Source organism: Canis aureus, chromosome 21 (genome assembly GCF_053574225.1).
Source record: "Canis aureus isolate CA01 chromosome 21, VMU_Caureus_v.1.0, whole genome shotgun sequence".
Lineage (NCBI taxonomy): Eukaryota > Metazoa > Chordata > Mammalia > Carnivora > Canidae > Canis > Canis aureus.
The window spans coordinates 39,948,281-39,971,384 of record NC_135631.1 but is presented as its reverse complement, the minus strand read 5'-3'; the positions used below and the strand labels follow the sequence as shown (position 1 = coordinate 39,971,384).

Sequence of the window (23,104 nt, the reverse complement as noted above, 5' to 3'; positions counted from 1 at the left end):
CCTCAGTGAACCAGTTGCTTTATATGTAGATCAGGACCATAGACGTCCCAATCAAGATTAGCCATTTATACCAAGTATTACCCAAACTCAAAATGTGGTGGGCAAAAGAAGCTGTGTGCTACTTTCAGATGTGGTATCTTAGTCTAGGCTTACTTATCTTTGAGCAGGGAGCACTGTTGTACTGAAGGTCATGTTGAGGTCGACATTATTTTTCAACACAAACACTTGTCTTGGGCCTCTCTTAAGTTGGCAGTTATCATTTTCCTCTTTTTTCCTTTTCCTTTGACCTGGAAATCCTAGGGCAGGCCATTGATGCGGGACCTTTATCAGGCTGCCCTAGAGTTAAAGCCATGACTCATTCCCAAATTGAGAAAAAAAGAGAGTTCAATGATTAACAGAGGCAGCCAGAAGGGCTGTGGTCGACACCCATTCCTGAGGGCCCAGAAAGTGCTTGTTGACAGACAAAGTTAGGCTTTTGAATCAGCAAGCAAAGCTGCTTGCTCTCAATAACTCCTCCGCCTCTGTCCCCCTGGATAGGGATCCGCTTTTCCACTGAGCTCAGAGAGCCTGGATCCCGTACACAGAGGCTGTGTCATCCTCCCAGGGGGGTGCCTGGCTCCTGGGCCTTCTGATGGGGAAGGATTTCTGAGCTCTCCTCATGTGGAACCTGAACTGCCCATCTTTGGAGAAAATCTACTCTTAAGCACTTTAGATGACTCTTGGAAGAACCATGGTTTATCCACTAGAGAGGCTGCTGCAAAATAAAGCAGGGTGGCTAGACTTCATTTTCATCAGTTAGAAAATCCTTATACTCAATCCTTATACTGCAAGTAACACAGCTGATGGCCAACCTCAAGCATATGGATATTTTTAACTCTGAAGGTATTTCAGTGAAATACCTGAGAACCATGCATTATAAAAGCATAAAATCTGGTCCTTTTTGCAAGCTTTCTCAGCCTATAATGCCTTTAAGATTTAAAAGTAATCCCACTGAACCGAGGAAATGTTACAAATTGTTTAATTCCTTTGACGTGACTTCTACCTTTACTGAAAAGGCAAGCTGCTACTGGTTCACATTGTGTGTACCTTAAAATAAGCTAGGAACTGTTATAAAACGGAAGGTTTTTGTGATCACCAATATTTCAGAAACACTCCAGATAAAATCTATCTAGAGTGATTACAAGAATTTTAAAAGTTGTAAACCTATTTTGCAGGCAGTATTTTGGTGAGCTGAAGTAGGAGTTTTACCATAAACGAAGAACAATGTCATAAATCATTTTGTGAGTCTTATTAAAAAGAATTTAATAAGAGAAAGGCAATTAACAAAATCTAGTAACTGAGAAATCTAACTTTAAGACTTATGAAACTCATCACTTGCACACATTGGCTACTCACGTTTTACCTACTAGTGCAAAATAATAATAATGGTGATAATTTTAAAGGCTTCCATTTGGCCAAACTATCATCTGTATCATTCAAAAAGTACTATATTCATAAGTACAATAATATTTTAGAAATAATCATAGCTACCATTTCTGAAAAGTGAGCATATAACTTAAATTGAGTCAGAACTGTATTTTTGGATTCTTAGGTTTGTGGGTTCTCATAAGACAAAACTCATGAACCTTCTAGAATAATCAGGACCATAGAGGGCTAGCAAAAGGACTAGGGGTTTGGTTAGAGATAGTTGGTTATAATCTGAAACTTTAACACTATAGTCACCATTTGTAACACTCAGTTACTTAGCATGACCACCTGGCCTTGAGCACTTTTGGACGTAGGTCCCAAATTCATTTACGTATCTTAATATTGAAGCTACAGCACTGGTCTTGTTATAAATACCCTGCCTCACATTTTAATATAAAATGTGTGATATTTAACGCTTCCTGTATGAATTATATAAATGATAGGGTATTTGGCTAAGTTAAGGTTTTAAAATTATTACGACTCTGTGCATGAATACTCGCAGCTTCAGTAACAACTTCGAAAACCAGGTCTTAACAGTGACCAGTTTTAAAGAGATAGAGAGAGGCAAACCAACAAACAGACTCTTTTTTGTTGTTGTTGTTTTGTTTTTAAGATTTTATTTATTTGTTTGAGAGAGACAGCACAAGCAGGGGAAGGGGTGAAGGGGTAGGGAAAAGCAGATTTGCCTCTGAGCATGGAGCCTGATGGGGGGCTTGATCCCAGGACCTTGAAATCATGACTGGAGCCGAAAGCAGCCACTTAACTGACTGAGCCATCCAGGTGCCCCCCAAAACACAGATTCTTAACTATAGAGAACAAACTAATGGTCACCGGAGAGGAGGAACATGGGGGGCGGGGGGTGAAATAGGTCATGGCAATTAAGGAGTGCACTTGTCGTGATGAGCCCTGGATGATGTATGGAAGTGTTGAATCACTATATTGTACACCTGAGACTAATATCATACTGTATGTTAACTAACTGGAACTTAAATAAAAACTTTAAAGCACCCAGTCACCAGCTTCATAACTCTTAAAATGTGAGATTTTCAATTATAAGGCCAATTCTGTCAATGGCTTTTCTTTCATTAAATCCTCTAATATTAATGAGCAATGAAATGTCCATTAAGCTATTAGAAATCAGATATATTGTGCTGGATTGTGTAATGCTGAGAAGTTTCTGTTTTCAATGAAATTGTTAGACCTGTCCCTGGCTTCTAGCAATATCCACATTATAGTCATTAACTGAAAAATAAAGACAGAAATATGCCATTGTGCCCACCATGTGAAAAATCAAATCTCGTAATATCATAGGCATGGAAGTTGCTTATCATTTCACATTTAGTGCTTTGTTTGAAACTGCCCCATGACCCATTTGAGATCAAAGTTCATGCAACTGGCAAGTAATGGTGGCATTATTGTGTGTCTGTGACATGTGAAGGGCACAAAAAAGGAATTCATAGAGATAAATTGTTTGGTATGAACAAGTCCCCTCTAAGCCTTCAGGATTTTCTCAAATTCAAAAGAGGATAAAGAATGAGAGAAATAAATTATGAAAGGTAGCCGGTTTCATTCTTTTTCTCCCTTCCCAAAAGGCTTGGGATTCTTAGTTCTTAAATATTTTTATGCCTTTCAGAGTGAGTTTCATGGTCCAAGACCCACACTTTTACTAAACATGACAGAGCTTCTAGCAGTAGAATAGTGCTATATTTCAGCTATGTAATGTGTTTAATAGGCTTTCATGTTTAGGCTTAAACCCTAACTATGATTTACTATCTTTGGGGGAGGTTTGCAGGGGAGGAAAATAAATTCAGAGTCAGAATGCAGTGTTCCCTGGAACCTGCACATAGCCAGCATCACTTCCATGTGCACTGAAGTGCCATGCACAGACCAGGCCGATGAGGACGGGAAGTGGTCTGAACACTTGCAAGGGAGGCTTACCCCAGGACAAGAGGAGCCACTTATCTGTATAGAATTTGTGCCTCCTGCCTCTCCAGGGCAGGAGATGAATTGAGAAGAGAGGGGCAGGGTTTCTCCTCTCTCTTGAGCATCATTTTCCAAACAGACCAAGATCTTATATGGCCTCTGGCAGGTGGCCATGTAAGAGGACAATGCGAGGCAAGGGCTGTCTGTCCAGGCAGATATTAAAAGTTTAAGGGCTTTTTAATTGGGGTCAGTGAGGCTAGGAAGAATCAATGTTTGGAGGGATCGAAAGTCCTTGGTTTAACTCACAGATCTTTCACTTAGTAGAAACCTTGGAGAAGTTGCCACTGTGTGTGAATCCGGTTCTCCTGGGACACAGTCACATCCCTGTGCTCATGTATTGCCTATGGCTGCTCTCATGATACGACAGGAGGCGTGAGTAGGGACACCTGGGTGGACCACTCAGTCGGCTAAGTGGGCGACTGTTGGTTTCAGCTCAGGTCATGATCTTAGCGTTGTGAGATCCAGCCCCCTGTGTTGGGCTCCATGCTGAACGTGGACCCTGCTTGGGATTCTCTCTCTCCCTCTCCCACCACTCTCCTCCCCCACCCCCACCCCCGACATGTGTGCTCTCTCACTCTCCCTCTCTCTAAAGAAAGAAAAAAAAAAAAACTGTACAGACGAGTAGTTGCAACAGAAATGGTCTGGTTCAAAAAGCCAAAAATAGTTACCATGTGGTGCTTTATAAGAAAAGTTTGCCGACCCCTGATCTAGGCCAGATGTTAGAGCAGCAAACTGATTAAATTAATCGACACTACATTGTGGATGACTACTTCTCCCCAAACCACCCCCTAGAATGTTAACCTATTAAAGTGCAGGGATGCCTGGGTGGCTCAGTGATTGAGCATCTGCCTTTGGCTCAGGTCGTGATCCCGGGGTCCTGGGATGGAGCTCCCACATCGGGCTCTCCGTGGGGAGCCTGCTTCTCCCTCTGCCTCTTTGTGTGTCTCTCATGAATAAATAAATAAATTCTTTTTAAAAAAATAAAATAAGATGCATTTAAGACAAAATTAATTGCAATTATGTGAATAAAATCTCAGTGGGTACTTGATAGATGTATTTTAGTAAGTATCCTTCTCAAGGCTTACCAGAAAGTACCTCTGTCTTCAGTTACATACTTCCTTTACTGAAACCTACTTTTAGTTTGCCAAACCCACTATATTTGCTATTTTTCTGTTGACTCTGCTTGAGTTGCTCTTCCATTCCCCACACTTTTGTACAGAGATAGTTCCTACTTGTCCTTAAGACTTAGCCCAAGGGATGCCTGGGTGGCTCAGTGGTTGAGCATCTGCCTTTGCCTCAGGTTGTGATCCCGGGGTCCCCAGATCGAGTCCCACATCGGGCTCCCACAGGGAGCCTGCTTCTCCCTCTGCCTATGTCTCTGTCTCTCTGTCTCTCATGAATAAAAAAAAAAAAGACTTAGCCCAAGTCTCCCCTAAGGCATTTATTATTACCCACGGAAGCCTTCTCTGTACCTCTACCATCCCATTTCATTCTTTTTCTTGCTGACCCTTATTCTAAGTATCACAATGCATATTATTGATTTCATCAAAGTCTTGGTCATCATTATTATAATTACTTGTCTGTAGGTTTCCTCTATTAAACTATAAGCTCTTCTCTTTACTCTTATATCCCCAGGGTTTGGCATGAGTGTTTGGCATACAATAGGTAAATAATACTTAATGAATCACTATTTATTAATCTTCCTCAGTTTGGCCCCTTATAAGCAAAATTTTCACTACTGGGGCAGCTGAGTGGCTCAGTTGGTTGAGCATCTGACTCTTGGTTTTGGCTCAAGTCATGATCTCGTGGGTCATGAGATCGAGCCCTATGTTGGGCTCCGTGATCAATGGGGAGTCTGCTTGAAAGATTCTCTCCCTCACCGCCCCCACTCTTTATCTAAAAATATATATATATATATCTTTTTAAAAAATTGGGCTACCTATTTCAGTTGGAAGAATATTCATTAATAGAGAGCCTCCTCAGGAAATTTCCTTGACTGTTGAGTGAACGAAGTCGGTAAATATCATCTGCAACTGTATCCTTTTCTGTTACAGAAAACTTCACTTTTTGAGCACTGCTAATAGCTGTTGAATTCCAAGATAAATTATTTTTTGTGGTGAAAAGTTGCCAACAAGTTCATATGCTCAGAAAGTATGGATTATAGTTTTTTACAAGCCCAGGTATGTTGAGGCATTGATAATGTAGGCAGTATTTTCTCAAGAATGAAATGTTCCTGAATAATTTTCCCATTATGTCAGTACACAGCATTGAATCGAATAGTATTAAACAAATCCTTCTTTTTTATATAACTTTATTGGAAAGATTTACAGAATCATATAATATTCATGTAGGCTTTTATCATGGAAGTAGCAAACTGAGGATCCGAATAGGAAACGCCATTGATATTATTAAATTTTACAGAACATGGGAGTCCTGGCCTCTGTTTTACAAAGGTCCAGAATTTTCTTGCTCAGGTCAAAATTTCTCTTGCCATGAATGCTAATTCTGAAAGCCAGCCCTGATCAGCACTCATCATTAAATGGAAGAATCCATGCAGATGTGTCAGACATCCTGCAGTTACTAGAGAGCTACATGACACCGGAGTGAGCCTCCACTGCTAGACAATGGGAGGACATTTCAATCCTCAGATGATGTACTGGACATTTGTTGTTTGTTCTGTTTAGCACGTCCTTTCCTGTCTCTTAATACATTTTCTTTTGGGGACCCACCCCCTCCTCCCTCATAATCCCTGTGGTTTTGGTGGGCCTATACCCAGTCACCCTAGGCTCTAGGAAATATGCCTAGGACCGGGCCAGTCAGCACTTCCATCACAGTGACTGTTTAGGGATTGGCACACAACTCTAAGCCGATGCAAGGAGGCTTGGTCCTGTAATGACGAAGGATGCCTAGACTTGCCAACGGCTACCCGTGTTGAGAAGGTTTTCCTGAGAGTGACAGACCTGCAGGAGAAAACAGACCTGAGAGATGAAGAGTGAGTGGAGGTCCAGCAGCATTATTTAGACAGAAGCTATAACTTCCCTCGAACATTTCTGTTATCTTAACCAACAGGTAGGTTTTTTTGGATTAAACTGATGTGACTAGGGTCTCCATTGCTTATAACCAAAAGAGTCTATCAACTCAAATCTACAAATAATAGTGTAATGAAATTTAAAAGTTATCTGGACAAGATGTCTGGGGAAAGTCCAGAGAGCTCAAATAATTGAAAATTTAAAGAAAATATGAAGAGAATGAATATCTCTAAAATTTTCCAGCTATTTTCAAAAATTAGATTCTCAGCTGGTGATGATAGGTGAGAAAAGATACTATTATGTTTTCACTTCCCATTGTTTACTTTCACAAACTTGGGTATAAGCATTTTAAGTATTTTAGTCATATTTTAGGCATGAATATTTTAATATTATCATTGATTTTTAAGTAGAGGCTATAATGTTTCTTTAATTACATGTTTTCAAAGGGTTAATTCATTCTTTTAAAAATATTTTATGAAAAAAATATTTTATGAAATATCTCATACATATGGAAATACACTAGAAACATAAAATATAAAAACATATGAGGAGTGCCTTGGTCAGTTAAGCATCTGACTTTTGATCTCACCTCAGGTCTTGCTCTCAGGGTCCTGGGTTCAAACTCGGCATTGGGCTCCATGCTGATCATGGAGCCTATTTAAGGAAAAAAAAAAGAAAAAAGAAACATAAGAAATAACATATAATATAACCAACATCTGCATACATACCTATTAGCCTAAGAAATGTATCATTACAAATAAAGTTGAAGCTCTCTTACCTTCTTCTTGGACAAACCCCTCTCCCTCCCTCCTAGAGATAATTACCATTCTGAATTTGTTGTTTACCATTACCATGCATTGCTCCATACTTTATCATACATGTATGAATGCCTGATCAATAAATAGTATTATTTAGGAGATAAATAAGCTTTACATAAGTGGTGTAATAGTGTATGTTTTCTCCTGCAACTTACTTTTTAAGTTAAACCTTATGTTTATGAAATTCATTGATGCTGAAATGAGTAGCTTTCTTTCATTCATTCTCACTACAATATAATATTATATTTCAAGCTCTTAATCAATTGAGAACCCAGCCAGGGGGTGGGGGAAATCTATGAAACAGAATTTTTACTTAACTTTAGCTGAAATTTAAGCATTTCCTTTAATTATAAAGTGGGAAGCCAACCATAGTTATGTGTGACTTTATTACCAAGAGGAATCATGGGTATTTCCATATCACACTATGGTTAATACAGAGAGAGAGTTTGAAATACAGATATTTACTTTGACATTGTTAGTTATCTTGCTACTCTATTTAATGAGTTAATAAAACATATATTACCATATCATAACTTTTTAGTATGCTGATAATAACCATATTTCAATACAATTTGTTTCTTTGTAATCCTATATATTTCAAGGCATTTAAAACATTTTAAACATTTGAGAAGAGGCTCATAGGTCTCATCAGACTGCTAAAGAGGTCCTAGGCACAAACACAGTTAGAAACTTTGCTCTCAAGCAATTCCACACCTAGATATCTGCCTAAAAGAAATGAAAATGCACATCCAGACAAAGACTTACATGGGAATGTTCAAAAAGCACTATTAATAATAGCCAAAAAAAAGTGAATGGGTCTATCTATACATTACAATAATACTTTAGCAATTAAAAAGAACTAACTGGGCTCCCTGCATGGAGCCTGCTTCTCCCTCTGCCTGTGTCTCTGCCTCTCTCTCTGTCTCTCTGTCTCTCTCATGAATAAATAAAATCTTAAAAAAAATAAAAATAGAAATAAAAAGAACTATTGATACATGCTACAACATGGATGAATTTCAAAACCATTATACTAAGTGAAAGAAGCCAGATACAAAAGACTAAATTTTAAAATTTCATTTGTATTAAATGTCCAGAAAAGACAAGTATAAAAATAGATACATATAGATACACAGTAAATTAGTTGTTGTCTGGGGGAACCAAGGCAGATGAGATTAACTGCAAATGGGCTGGAGGGATCTTTCTTAGGGTAATGGAAATGTTCTAAAATTGGATTGTGATGATGTTGCACAACTCTAAACGATTTACTAAAAATCATTAATATATGATAAAATGATAAATAAAACGGATGAAATTTATGGTATTTAAATTAAACCTCAGTGAAGCTGTTTAAACAGCAAGAAACTTTGCTCCACTGTACGACCAGATCATTTATTTATTTTTCTATTAAAGGTGGTTTTCATTTTTGTATTTGCTATTAATATAGCAATATTGCTTTGAGCATTCTTGTACATATCTCCTTCTGCACCCCCTGGGCATGTCTCTGTGCTGTATAGCTAGAGGCAAAATTACTATATTACTTCAACTTTGCCAGATATTGAAATATTGCTTTCCAGATGGTTGCCACAATTTGTATTCTAGCAACAATGTATAAGAATTCTTGTAATTTATAGCCTCACCAATACTTGCTATTGTCAGACTTCTAACTTTTGCAGTCTAGTAAGTATGAAATGGTATCTTGTTTTAATTTTCGTTGCAACATTCTCATCTGGTAGGAGACACCGTTTTGCCTTCTGTGGCCAAGGGCAAGACAGTGTAGTGGTTAGATGCTAAGGGACATTGTGCGTAGGTTTGAATGATGTTTCTACCACTTCCTAGAGATTGTAACTTGGGAAAATTATTTTATAATTTTAGCTATACATAACTTCATATTTTAACTTATTCCTGCAGAACCTGTTTTGTTCTTGTGTCGTTGTGCTTCTCTGAGTAGAATTATTTTATATTTTTCCCTGTTCTCCCTGTAGGGAGTCAAATCACTCCTAAAATATACAAACTATATTGAATGAATAGGTGAGTTACAAAAGTTAGATTTTTATGAAGAAAAAAAGTATCATAGGTAAACTGAAGAACCTCAAAGATACAGCAAAAGTTTTAAAAGAGTAAGAAAAAAAATACAGATTACCTTTCCAGTAAGTAGCAGTGAAGGTGATAATTCACTCTTCAGTGGTAACAATGAAAGCCAAGAAACAATGTACTATCTTCAATAACTGAAAGGAATTAACTGCCAACTAAGAATTCAGTTTGTTCCTTTGCAGTCTTTATATATGTATTTCCTTTTATTCTGGTCCTATTTCACTGACGAGGACCTTTAATTTGGTGTGAAATAAAAATGGTGGGGGAGGGCACCTGTCTCATTCTTGATCTTAAATGTAATGCTTATAACATTTCGCCAATTTGCAAAATGCTTCTGTAGAATTTTTTTGTTAACTATCCTTCATCAGATTAAGGCAGTTCCTTTCAATATTTCATTTTGATCCTTACAAATAGATGCCAAAATTCCTATATCTTTTGAAATTATTCTTTAATCTTTCTTCTTTAATTGTGAATATAATGAAGAGCTTTGCTAGCGTTAAATTATTCTTTCTGGCATAGCGTGAACCCAACTTTGTCATCCTATATTATCTTTTTTATATTTTGCTGAATTCTCTTTACTAGTAATTTGCTTAGAATTTGTGCATAAGTGATCACGTTTGGTCCATAACTTTCCATTCTCCTACTGTCTTGTTTGGGCTTGGTAGATGGTACCCAAGCTGATTCCGTCTGCCACTCCTGCCTCCTCAGTGGCCGTCATTCTTCACTTAAGCCCCACACACTCAGATGTATTGAACATGATCTTTAAACTCTAATTTTTAAAAAGGTTTTTATTTATTTATTTGAGAGAGAGAGAGAGCACAAGCAGTGGGGAGGGGAGTGAGAGGGAGAAGCAGACTCCCCGCTGAGCAGGGACCTCAATGTGGGACTCGATCCCAGGACCCCAAAATCATAACCCGAGTCAAAGGCAAATGCTTAAGCGACTGAGCCACCCACGCATCCTGATGTTTAGACTCTTATTAATAAAGATTGAAGTTAGTGTGCTCTTCCTGAACACTCTGAAGTCTCAAATTACATTTTATATATGGATTCCACAACTTAACTTTTTTTTTTTTATGATAGGCACACAGCGAGAGAGAGAGAGAGAGAGAGAGAGAGAGAGGCAGAGACACAGGCAGAGGGAGAAGCAGGCTCCATGCACCGGGAGCCCGACGTGGGATTCGATCCCGGGTCTCCAGGATTGCGCCCTGGGCCAAAGGCAGGCGCCAAACCGCTGCGCCACCCAGGGATCCCCCACAACTTAACTTTTAAATCTCTGATATGAGGGGGACCTGGGTGGCTCAGTGGCTGAGCATCTGCTTTTGGCTCAGGTCATGATCCCAGGGTCCTGGGATCGAGTTCCACATCAGGCTCCCCACATGAAGCCTGCTTTTCCCTCTGCCTGTGTCTGCCTCTCTGTGTTGTTCATGAATAAATAAATAAACTCTTTAGAAAATATATAGGTATTCTGGTTAAGTTAAACTACATTTCAAGTGATCCCATCAAAAAATTGTTATAATTATAGATACTGAATTAGTTCATGCACTTCTGAACTTTTGAAATATCTTGTAATTGGAAGAATTTTCCACACACTAACTTTTGGCTCTATACATTTCACACCATGTTATCCTTCCACTCTTCACATATCTCTGGTGCCAGGGCCCAAAGGACAGTTTATAATATAATGTCTAAACTGTACCTACATATCATGACTCCAGTGAGGTCCACAGAGCAGACAGTAAATATTTCTGAAAGTCATTCTTTACTGGGACAGCAGCTAGCAGTAACTTAAGTGTATACACAGTAACTGCAAACTACATAAAAATAACCAACAAAACTCAAATCTCTAAGTCGACTTCCCTTTAACCACTCAAAAAAAAAAAATGCTCACAGCCACTGCCATGACAATCTTACACAAGGAGAAATTTGGAGTAGTTAGAATAGAAAGGAAGGGAGATCTTAACCATGGGTTCAACATATATTTTCAAATTTTACAAAAACATATGACTATGTGAACCCATTTCTAGTCTCCCCACAGGGCCTTGGAAGAGACTCATACAAGTGGAAGGCTCTATACCTAAGGCTGTGGCCCTAGGTGGGAAGTGGAGTTTCAATTTTATTATTTTCCATACAGATAAAGAATTGCCTCTGGATGTTTATTGAAAAGTCCACTTTTCCCTCCACTTTTAATCTGCAGTGCCAACTGCTATACATTGAGCTTCTATATAGTTGGGAACCCATTCATATATGTTTACTGCACATGGTTCCTGTTTCCCCTCATGATTAGTTCCTTTTTAAAAATTTTCTGGTCTCGGGAAGCCTGGGTGGCTCAGCGATTGGGTGTCTGCCTTTGGCCCAGGGCATGATTCTGGAATCCAGGATCAAGTCCCGCATCTGGCTCCTTGCAGGGAGCCTGCTTCTGCCTCTGCCTGTGTCTCTTTCTCTCTCTGTGTGTGTCTTTCATGAGTAAATAAATAAAATCTTTAAAAAAATTTTTTCTGGTCTCTTAGTGATTTCCTTTATTTCCTATGAGCCCAATAACACAAGAAAATTATGTTTTATGCTGGATCTAGCTGTTTTACAGGAACCAGGCCTCCCAGAATGTCTAATATTCCAGGCTGCCAGAAGCAGCTATGTCTGCCATGAGGGTTCTAAATTTTAGGTATCAGGTCTTGAGATTGCCTGGTCATTCTTGATAGTCCCTTATTCTTATATTTTTGAAACATTTTGTTTTTCTGCATTTTATCAATAAACACATCTGGTGTTCTATAGCTGATAATTTCAGCGTCTGAAGTCTTTGTGGGTCCGATTCTGATTATCTACTATTCCCGTGGACTCACTGGTTTCTCCCTTCTCACAGTATTAGTGACTCGTGATTGCAAACATGCGTTCAATGCATCTTTATCTGTTGTAGTTCTTTGAAGGCTGGCTTAAAGGAGGTTTATTTTTCCTTCATAGAGACCATTTGAATTTGTTCCTTCTAGATGCCTGGGAGCACTTTTAACCCAGGACCACTTTAAAATTAATTCTTGGCTTGAGGGTTTTCAAATAAAACAGAAGTATGAATTTGGGCCACATGTTCTTTTTTTTTTTTTTCTTTTTTTTAGAGAGAAAGAGAGAGAGCACAATCGGAGGGCGGGGGGAATAGAGGGAGAGGGAGAAGCAGACTTCCTGCTGAATAGGGAGCCTGACTTGGGGCTTGATCCCTGGGCTCAATTCTGGGACTTTAGGATCATGACCTGAGCCAAAGGCAGATGCTTAACCAACTAAGCCACCCAGGCACCTCCTGAGCCACATGTTCTTGAGAGCCAGACTTGGGTTTCAAATTTTGGTGAGAGCATTCCCCTGCCATCATTACTTTATGCCAAGATTGAGACAAATGAGAAAATTTTTCTAGTTCACCTTTTTGTTGAAAGTCTAGCTGTTTGAAGATCAATCATACCTTTAGGCATGGGTTTTCTATTGCAGTGCTTTAGGAACTATCTGTGGTATGTCACCAAAAGAAATTTTTATAAAATACAATTAAAATTAGTTACTAGAAAAATGGATTGCTGCTCAGATGTTACTACACTGTAAAATTATTCTAAAAGTTTCTAAATCTCTTAATTTATGTACATATTTCAACATGGACTGGCAACAGATAATTTACAGACCGCTCTGCAAGCCCCACTTTGGGTAGTACAATCCTATCATTCTTCCCACCTTGGGCCGACCCTAAGCTTTATCTCCTATTCCCACACCCCCCATAGCCTTCAAAATGGAAGTTCAAAGTCTATTGAAGTGGGAGATGTCAGAGTCCTGGGTGGATTGGGCACCTACTCGCTTATCTCTTGATTCTTGCTTTTGCTTCATTTTTTACATCTTGTAGATTTGTCTTTATATGTCACTACTTTGGCAGTGCATTAAAAGCGGTTTCACCATGATCCAGTGTTCCCTCTCCTCACTGAAATATATACATAAGTTCACCAAAAGACATGCACAAAAGTAGTTTTTAACCACATTTTTTTAGTTGGCCCAAACTGAAAATAGCCAAAATTTCCATTAACGGTAGACAAATAAATTGTGATCCTCACCATATACTGTATGGTAATAAGAATGAACAAACTATTGCTACACGCAGCAACTGGATGATTCTTAAAAACATGACGTTGAGTTAAAGATGCCAGGCATAAAATCACATATATTGCATAACTCTGTTTACATAAAGTTTAAAAACAGGTGAAATGAACCATCTTGAAGACATGTTATGTCTCTGCTTAAAATCCCTTCCGTGTCTTGGGGGAAGAGTGGTGGCTCCAACAGGTCATAGGCACTTCTGCCTAATGTTCTCCTGATGCTGCTCATATGGAGTCTTCCATTTGTGAAAATCCATTGAGCTCTGTACTTCTGATTTGCTTACCTTTTGGTGCATATTTATGCTTTATTAAAAGGTTTACTTAAATATATTTAAAAAATAGTTTATCCAGCAACAGTCACTAATCTGCAAAAGCCTGAAAATTGGGCACGATCTTTTCCCTCCCCTTAGCGCTGTGTCTAGTGATTCAGTCTATCACACGGGGCTGTGGGTCTTTTAAATATTCCCCATTCAGCCCTCCCCCCTCCTTCTCCTCCCAGACCATCATCTCAGCTGAGCTACTTGTACCACATCTGAGTCTTCTCTCCGTATTTACCTTCATGCTCCCCAATCCAATGTAACCAAGATGACCCAAGGTGTCCCTCAAATGTATATGACCTCGGGGTATGTCCCTGTTTACAATCCCTTCAGTGCCACCCCACTGCTTTCAGCAAGAAGACCCTGCTGTGGTTGAAAAGGCCCTGCCCAGCCTATCTACTGCTGTGCTCACAGCTCATCAGGGCCAGTCTCCCTTGATGCTCTTTACTCCATCAGCTCTGACATGCTTTCAGGTCTGGAATCCACCACTTTGCTTTCCCCGTCATCATCTTCTTCACACAGAGGTGCTCTGGGCTGAAATATGTTTTTTCTCCTTCTTCCTCAGCCCTTTTTACCAAACTAATTGCTCATAAATCCTAACCTCACCCTCTTGCTCAGGTAAATCTCCACTGTTCTTTTTCCCTTCTCATGCTGTATTCCCCTTTAAAGCATGCATCACTTTTATAAGTCCCTCATTGATTGTAGTAATTGATGTTGATATCTGTCTCTCCCACTGAAATGTAAGCTTTATGGAGCAGGAATTGCATCGGTCTTGTTCACCACTTTTCCCAGAACCTAACACAGTGCTCTGCTTGTCATAGTCGTTCAATTAATATTTGCCGAGTAAATGAATGAATTAATAATGTACTTTGCTATACTGTAACAGAAAGTGCGCTAGAGACAATTATGCTAAAATATTCACCGGACATTTATTTAAACCCTTGGAGAAATTTAGCAGAATATTTTTTCCTCAGAAAGTTTTTGGCATTTAAAAATTAATTAATTCCTTCAGATCATGTCACTTCTTGACCTAAATCTTCCCCATCGTATTGATGTGATCTGGCCCCTTCCTGCTTCTCTGGCCTCATCCCTTACTACTCTTCCCTTGTCATGCTGCTCTTCCTGAGCCTTGAACATCCCAAGCATTGTCCTGCTTTAGGGCTTTCATACTAGTTCTATGGTCTTGTTGGATTGTTTTCCGCCTACATGTTCACATGGTGGACTCATCCATATTCATGAAGTTTCCAATTTCACTCTCCAGAGAAGTTTCCCCTGCCGCTTCAATCTAAAGGGACCAGTTTGCCTTCGATGCTCTCCACCACATCATCCTGTTTTATTTCTTCGCAGTATTTACCAGTGTCAGGAATTATGTTGTTTTTTTGTGCTCATTTACTGTTCAGTTCCCAACACTAGACTGTAAACTCCATGAGGGCAGGCACTGTACTAGCTTTATTCAGTGCTGTGTCTACTGTATCTAGCAGTTTGGCACATATGAGATGCTTGATATATATTGATCAAATGACTTAATGAATGTGAAAGTGTAGGAGCATTCATTCATCCTTTGAATGTAGGGCAGTGCTATACAATAGGCCACTCTATGATGATGGAAATATGGATAGACTATGGATTAGTCAATGTTTTCCAGAGAAACAGAATGATTAGGATCTCTCTCTCCCTATCTAGATATATATAAGAGGGTGTTTCCTATAGTAATTGGCTCATGTGGTTATAAAAGCAGAAAAGTCCCACAGTCCGCCATCTGTAAACTGGAGAGCTAAGAAAGTCCATGGCATAATCTAGTCTAAGTCTGAAGGCCTAATAGTGTTAAGTCCTGATTTGAGTCCCAGAATTTGAGAACTAGGGGCACAGATGTCTAGGGGCAGGAGAAGATAGATGTGTCAGCTCAAGCAGGAAGAGAGGGTTCTCCATTCCTAATAGAACTTTTTTGTTCTTTTAGGGCCCTCAATGAATTGGGTGATGCCCACCAACATTGGGGAAGGCCATCTGCTTTGCTCAGTTTGCCAACTGAAATGCTAATCTCTTCCCATAACACTCTAATAGAAACACTCAGAAATAATGTTTTACCAGGCATCCCTTGGTCCCGTCAAGCTGACATACAAAATGAACTATCATAGTCTATAAGTCTGCTCTGTCCAATATAGTAAATATTAAACACATGTAGTTATTGAATGCTCGATATGTGCCTCATGCGCCTGAAAAACTCAATTTTAAATTTTGTTTAATTTCAATTTGAATAGAACCTGTAGGCTAGGGCCTACCATAATGGACACTGCAGCTCTAGAGAACCTGATTTAGGATGGGGGGTAGGCAAGGTAAGGGAAAGGTCTGAGAGGAAAAAAGCATGCAAATGGAGATGTGGAGGCTGAGTTAACAGCATCCAAGTGGGGGGTGAAGTGGAGGAAGGAAGGCTGAGAGTGTGTACTTAGGGTATAAGGATTGGAAAGGACATGCTAGAGAGAAAAGACAGAATCCTTGGAAGTAGAGAAGCTTAAAAAGAGAGAGAGAGAGAGAGAGAGAGAGATTTTTAGTATTGAGGAATTGGGATCTTTTTCAGAAATTTTATGACACGATGACATTTTATTGACCTGTGGTTTATCTCATTTTTGTATTTAAATTTGGGGTGCATTAAGTGACATGTGCTGGCAGGACATGCATATCAGAACCAGTCCTTTCCCAGTGAAGTTTCAGTCCCTGGAGACTTCACTAACCCTTCTTTTGCTTAAGAGTCTCAACCTTTTCAGATTGTACCGTATTTTACAAGTAATAGGTTTGGGAAGTTTACTTTTGTGTAAGGAAGGGTTTCCTGTTATTTGGCCCTTTATTACTACTTTAAAGTTTAAAGAGTTGATTGATTCCAGTTTGTTCACTCTCTCCATATATATGTATATATACACACATATATATTTATATTATTATATATTTACATAATATACATATTTATATTATACATATTGATATTATATTATGTGATATATATATTATATAATTTTATATACTTTCTGCTTGACTTTTCCAGAGTAAATAAGAGTAGAAGTTTACTTTCTCACACATATCAAAACATTTGCTACTTGGGGGTCAAAAAATAAATAAAAGGCAGACAGTGAGTGCATTCTTACAACTTTTAAAAGTGATTCAATGTCTGTTTTGTATTTTTTAAATTTTTTTTCTGTTTTGTATTTTTATCTGGATTGATCATCTCCCAATGATTTGAAAGTTGTGGATCTGATTTTATATGCATATACATACACAATATATGTGTTTCCCATTGTGTTATAATTATTCGAATTCAATACTGGGCAATGATTTCTAATTCCCAGAAAGAAAGGATTTATAGTCTAAAAATGCCTATGTGTAATTTTTTTGGTAGACTAATTACCACTTCAGAGCAGTTTTAATTAAAAAAGAATCTTACCCCATTTAAGCTCCCTTTCCCACAGATTTACTCATTTTTCACCCCTGACACCACTTTTTATTTTTTGCAGATTTTTTTTTTTGATGACGGCCAATTTTTCTTGAAAAGCATTTCTCTACTTTCCTACTTAGTTTGAAGGCTTGTAGATTTTCTGGACCAGACAGATATTCTTGAAGATGTTTATTATGACTTATGAAATAGAAATAAGATCTAAGGCTTAGCACAGGAGCTGGGAAACTGGAAGTTTTGACCTGTAACCTACTTTGCCTTCTCTTGTGGGACTTAAAGTACACTGCTCTATGAGGAAGATGCTAATTCCTGATGTTCAAGGTGATTCTATATAGATCTTGTGTATTATTTTTAAGATTATTAAAAAGTATTAATAATAGCGAGTTGAACTGGGTCTGACTGTGAAAGTATCAGAGATGTGTAAACTTGGACCTCTATTACTGTAAGAACACAAGTATTCATGTTTGTCCAAAGGACTGCTAAGGGGGGTGTACCAGCATCTACCCCTTTCTTAAGCAACTCCACACCACTCAGGGCATTATTTAAACAGTCTCTGTGTCTGTTAATGAACAACCACGGGGCTGAAGTCAGAGGTTTGAGCCTGAGTAGTTAAGAGTATAAAAGTCACCAAAATACAATAGCAAAGTAATGTTGTAAAAAGTGAAGAAAGCACAGTAAAAGGGGAAGGTTGGAGGGCAGCCCAGGTGGCTCAGCGGTTTAGCATCGCCTTCGGCCCAGGGCCTGATCCTGGAGCCCCGGGATCGAGTCCCATGTCGGGCTCCCTGCATGGAGCCTGCTTCTCCCTCTGCCTGTGTCTCTGCCTTTCTCTCTCTCTGTGTGTCTCTCATGAATAAATAAATAAAATCTTAAAAAAAAATAAAAGGGGAAGGTTGGAAAATGAACTTGGTTACATCAATTGAATGCCAAGAAAGCCATGGAGAGATGTACAAGAGAATATCTCCTACAGAATAGAAAGAGGGGGACCTCTGGGAATTGGCAACCTTCTGGGAATTAAGTGCCAGTTATGTCCTGGACCAATTATCGGTGCTTTTCCTCAAGACAATTTTTTCTTTTTTAGAAAATTGTATTTATTTATTTTAGAGAGAAGGAGAGAGACCATGCGAGTGGGGTGAGGGGCAGAGGGAGAGAATCTCAAGCAGACTCCTTGCTGAACCCAGAGCCTGATGCAGGGCTTGATCTCACAACCCATGAGATCATGACATGAACCAAAACCAAGAGTCAGAAGCTCAATGGACGGAGCCACCCAGGTGCCCCTAAAGACTATTTAAAGCAGCAACCTTAGAAAAAAAAAAAAATAAAGCAGCAACCTTAGCAACAAGCATGGCCAGATTTGATCCCAGACTCCTCTTCTTAGTGAGGGCCCTTGTCAAATCACTTAACTTCCATGACTCTTACCTTTCTTTTCTGAAAAGTGAGGATAATTATATCTACTTCACAGGGTAATGTAAGGATTAAATGAGGTAATCTGATGTTAGTAAAGAATTGTTGTCTTCCCATCCCTCGAACAATACCAATATGCGTTCCTTAGAAGTGGTTTGAGCTGGTTAAGTGCCGGGACTCTGGAATCAGATTTAAGTCATGGCTCTCTCACTTACCAGCTGTGTGACCTTGGACAAGTTACTTGACCTCTCTGTGCTTCACGTTCATAACACGTAAAATGATGATCTTGAGAGTACTTTCCCCATAAAGTTGTTATGAGGATTAGAAGAGGTTAATGTATGAAGTGTTTAGGATAGCACTTTGGCACACAGTAAACATGTGAAAGTGTCAGCTAAAAATGTGCAACGGTTTGGATTCTTTCTAGCAGTGATTCATTTTGTCTTAGGTTATGTGCACATAACGGGGTGGGAAGATATGGTAACAGTTATGCCAGCTGTGGGGTAAGTTTCTTGTTAATTCTGTTTGGGGCAACGCTGCCTGCTGTGAACAGGTGGTGGTGGTAGTTGGCCTTCCAGCTAAGGTTGTCGATGGTTGCAGGGCTTTCTGGGTGAGAGCCTTGCAGGGCCGGCAGCCAGCCGGTCTCGCATCCAGCCTTTGTGACTGATGTTGGGCAAATGAACATTTCTGACTGTTTCTTCCCTTGTGAAATGGGTAATTTTATTTTTATTTTTTTGCCTCTGGGGTGGTGTGCCTGTAACATGTGGTAATTTACCTACAGCCCATGTAGCCTGCACCCAGCACGGAGCTGAGGGGTGACCATGATTACATCAAATATATGTAGAGCAGCTGGGCCCTCGGGGCTCGTAGCGGGGAGCACAGAAGGCAGCTGGGGGGGGCCCTTCCGGCCGGTCTGAGCTCGGTCTGGGTAAGACGAAGAAGAAGCAAGGTCTTATTTGTGCAACGGAATGACTGCGGAGGTCCCCCCCTTGGACCCTGCCTTTCACCCCCCCCCCCCCATAGGCACAGACCCCATCCTTTCCAGTTTTATGATCTAGTCATCTCCGTCCGTGCGGGTGTCTCTGGGCTGGGCGGTTAGCAGGCGTGGGCGGGGACAAGCGCTGACACCTGGCCTGACACCTGCCGCCGCGCCGCTGTCCGCGGGCTCGCTCGGGGCGCCCCGGGGCTGCGGCCGTCCCCGCCCGGGAACGCGCTTCCCATCGCTTCCCCGCGGGCCCGGCGGCCGCGCAGTAGCTCCCGCCCCGGTCGCCGCTGCCGGCGTCCCCCGGAACGCGCTCCCCTTCCCCGTTTCGGGGACGTTGGTCGCGGCTGACATTTAAAGGAAATAAACACTGACTTTAAGAATCAGCAGGTCCCCCGCGCGCGGGCGGCGACGAGCGCCTGTCGGGGCTGCCAGGGCCGCTGCCGCTCGGTCTCGCCGGCCGCCGGGCTGCGGCTGGGGCTGCGGTCGGGGCTGCGGCTGCGGCTGCGGCTGCGGAGGACCGGGCGGGGGCGGCCGGGCGGGGGCGCATCCCCGCCAGCAGCGAGGCCGCGGGGCCCCGAGGGGCGCGGGGCGCGGGGCGCGGGCGGCGCAGACAAAGAGGCGGGCTGGGCCCGGCCGCCGCCGCCCGGCCCCCGCCCCCCGCCTCTCGCCCCTCGCCGCGGGGGCCCCGACAGCGCCCCTCCCGGGACCGGCGGCGGGCGGCGGGGGGCGGGGGCCGGCGGGGCCCGAGGTGCGCGCGGCGAGCGGGGCGGAGCGGGCGGGGGCCGGCGGGGGCCGGGCGGGCGCGCGAGGGGCGGGCGCGGGGCGGGGGCGCGGCCGGGACACGTGTGGCGGCGGCGGCGGCGGGCGGGGCGGGGGCCGGGGCGCCCGGGGCTTTAAGAAGGTGCGGAGCGGGGCGGGCGCTTTCCCAGGCCCGGCCGAGGGGCGTCGCGCGGCGGCGGCGGCGGCGGAGGGAGGCGCACGGCGGAGGCGGACGACGCGCTCCCGGCGCCCGCAGCCCGCGCCGGCTCCCCCGCGGCCGCCAGAAAGTTTGCGGGCCGCGGCCTCGCGCGGAACTTCCCGGCGGGGCCGCCCCGAGCCCGCCCCTCCCCGCGGGGCCGCCGGCGGCATGGAGCGCAGCTGGGCCCCGCGGACGTGGCTCGTGGCGCTGCTGCTCGGGGCGACGCTGGGGGCGCGCGCGGCGGGCCCCTCGCCGGGCTCCTCGCCGGGCTCCTCGCCGGGCCCCTGGCCGCGCTCCTCGCCGCGCTTCTCGCCCTTCTTCTTCCTGTGCACGCACCACGGGGAGCTGGCCGGGGACGGCGAGCAGGGCGAGGTGCTCATCTCCCTGCACCTCGCGGGCAACCCCACCTACTACGTGCCGGGGCAGGAGTACCACGGTAGGTAGCGCCCGCGCCCGCGCCGCCTCCCCGCCGCCTCCCCGCCGCCTCCGCGCCTCCCCGCCGCGCCCCGGGCCCCGCGCTCCGCGGCCGCCGCAAAGTTGCCGGACCCAGCGGCGACCCGGGCAGCGCCCCCCGCCCCCGCCCCGCCCGCCGGCCGGACCTTTGTCCTGGCGCCCGGCCCCGGCCGGTGACCGAGGGGCGCGCCCGTCCCCGCCGCGAAGTTCCCGCCGCCCGAGCCCACAGGGACGGGTCCCCGCCGCGTCCCGAGTACACGGGTTTAAGGGGAGAGAGAGAGAGAGAGAGAGAGAGAGAGAGAAGATTGCTCTTACTTTGAACGTGCTGCTTGTTGTCAAAAGTGATCTCTGTGTTGTTTATTGATGACTCTGTCTTTTATCTGCACAGCTTTGATTTCCAGGTAAGGGCTGCAAGCCCCTTATAGTGTAAAGGTACCTTTTTCTTTCTTTCTTTCCTTTTTTTTAAAAGGATCATTGCGGAGTCCTTCATCAAAATCAGACGCTGAGGAAGTCTACTGTAGCTCCGAGAAATACGATTTTATATGATGCCTGTATTTTGACTGTTTTAAGCCAGTACATCGAGGATGTGGGGGAAATGCGGTATTGTCCATTTTCTGTAATTTCCCCTGGCACTCCTGAAGATCGCGCCTCCGTGGTGCTTCTAACGGTGTGACAGGCACTCTTTGATTAGAATTTCAAGGCAAAAAAATACCTGCACCCAACCAAATAGAGACTATTGCCTAGTGATCTCATGTTGTAGTTTCGATGTCTTGTAGGCTCGTAACAATTACTGACATAGCGGGAGATAATCCACCGAGCAGCTGGCATTTCAGATAAACATGCATGTACGAATGATAAGAGTCCTTAAGTTTTCTGTTTTCTTAAAAACACACACACACACACACACACACACCTCTTCATGTCTGCTTTAAAATGTTTTACGTCAATAAATGCTTTCTAGAGGTCTAAAATCGTGCTCTTACAACTTTCTTGTGCGTGATGGCAGACTTGTCTGTAAAGTAGGAGTCAAATTCAGGGGGAATTTTAGACTTTGAAAAATTAATTTTCTGTAACGAGTCCCTTCCTTAATAAAGTGTTTCTCTCATTCCCTTCCCAAGAATGTTCTGGCATTTTTCTCTGATATCTCAAGAATCTTTAAGTGGAAAGACCAGCCAATATGATGGCAACCCAGACCTAACCCAAAGACTGATTGATTGAGCCTGTCACTTGGTGTGACCCTTAGCAGAGGTGCTCGCCTGTCATTAGTTCTAAGTGAGAGTGGTAGGTAAGTGAGCCAAAGCTGGGCTAAAAGGTATGATTGTCAGGTAGTGATGGAAGACCATGGTGATAATACAAAGCTTTGTTATTGGGGGTCCCCCCCCTCTGTTTTCCGCATCCTTTGTAAGGTGCTGGCATAGAAAACTTAATACTAAAATATGACATAGCCTTTGCTTTTGCTCTAAAGCTAGCAAATAGAAGTCATCCAGAGACTGACCATAATCACATCCCTAAGTCTGAAAAAGAATGAGTGCTAGAGAGTAAGAAAAAAGTGTAATACTTCAAGTTGGACATTGTGGGGAAAGCTTCAATTTCTACCTCGTTTCTGCCATCAGAAAAGGTAGAGGAATTTTATTATGCAGCTTCAAGAAGTTCGGATTATTATAAACTTTGAGAATCATTAATGTCATATTTTTTAAAAAAAGATTTTATTTTATTCATGAGACACACACAGAGGCAGAGACAAGAGGGAGAAGCAGGCTCCACGCAGGGGCTCCAGGATCACGTCCTGAGGCTGAAGGAGGCGCTAAACCGTTACATCAAACGCTTAGATTTTTAAAAAGATTTTATTTATTTATTCATGAGACACCCAGAGAGAGAGGCAGAGACACAGGCAGAGGGAGAAGCAGGCTCCCTGTGGGGAGCTCGATGCAAGACTGGATCCCTGGACTCGGGATCACGACAGGAGCCAAAGGCAGATGCTCGACCACTGAGCCACCCAGGTGTCCCAAACACTTAGATTTGAAACTGCCTGTAGCTTCAGGCCTTCAGTA

General features: G+C 42.6%; 1 protein-coding gene and 1 long non-coding RNA gene across 3 annotated transcripts in view; one reads left to right on the top strand and one right to left on the bottom strand.

Annotated features, from left to right (window-relative positions):
• Positions 1-5,803: 5,803 nt before the first annotated feature.
• On the bottom strand, positions 5,804-21,907 carry LOC144292934 (uncharacterized). The gene is made up of 3 exons (XR_013360336.1): positions 21,369-21,907; positions 7,069-7,133; positions 5,804-6,410 (listed from the first exon to the last, which is right to left on the bottom strand). It is a non-coding gene; the product is annotated as an uncharacterized LOC144292934 (long non-coding RNA).
• The window catches only part of RELN (reelin), a 498,583-nt gene continuing 496,247 nt past the window's right edge, over positions 20,769-23,104 (top strand). For both annotated transcript variants that reach the window (XR_013360335.1, XM_077863957.1), the window contains exon 1: positions 20,769-21,036. Coding sequence is in view for 1 of the 2 variants with exons in the window: in XM_077863957.1 (XP_077720083.1) it covers positions 20,769-21,036 (268 nt within the window). In the remaining variant the exon portion in view is untranslated. The remainder of the gene's footprint in view (positions 21,037-23,104) is intronic.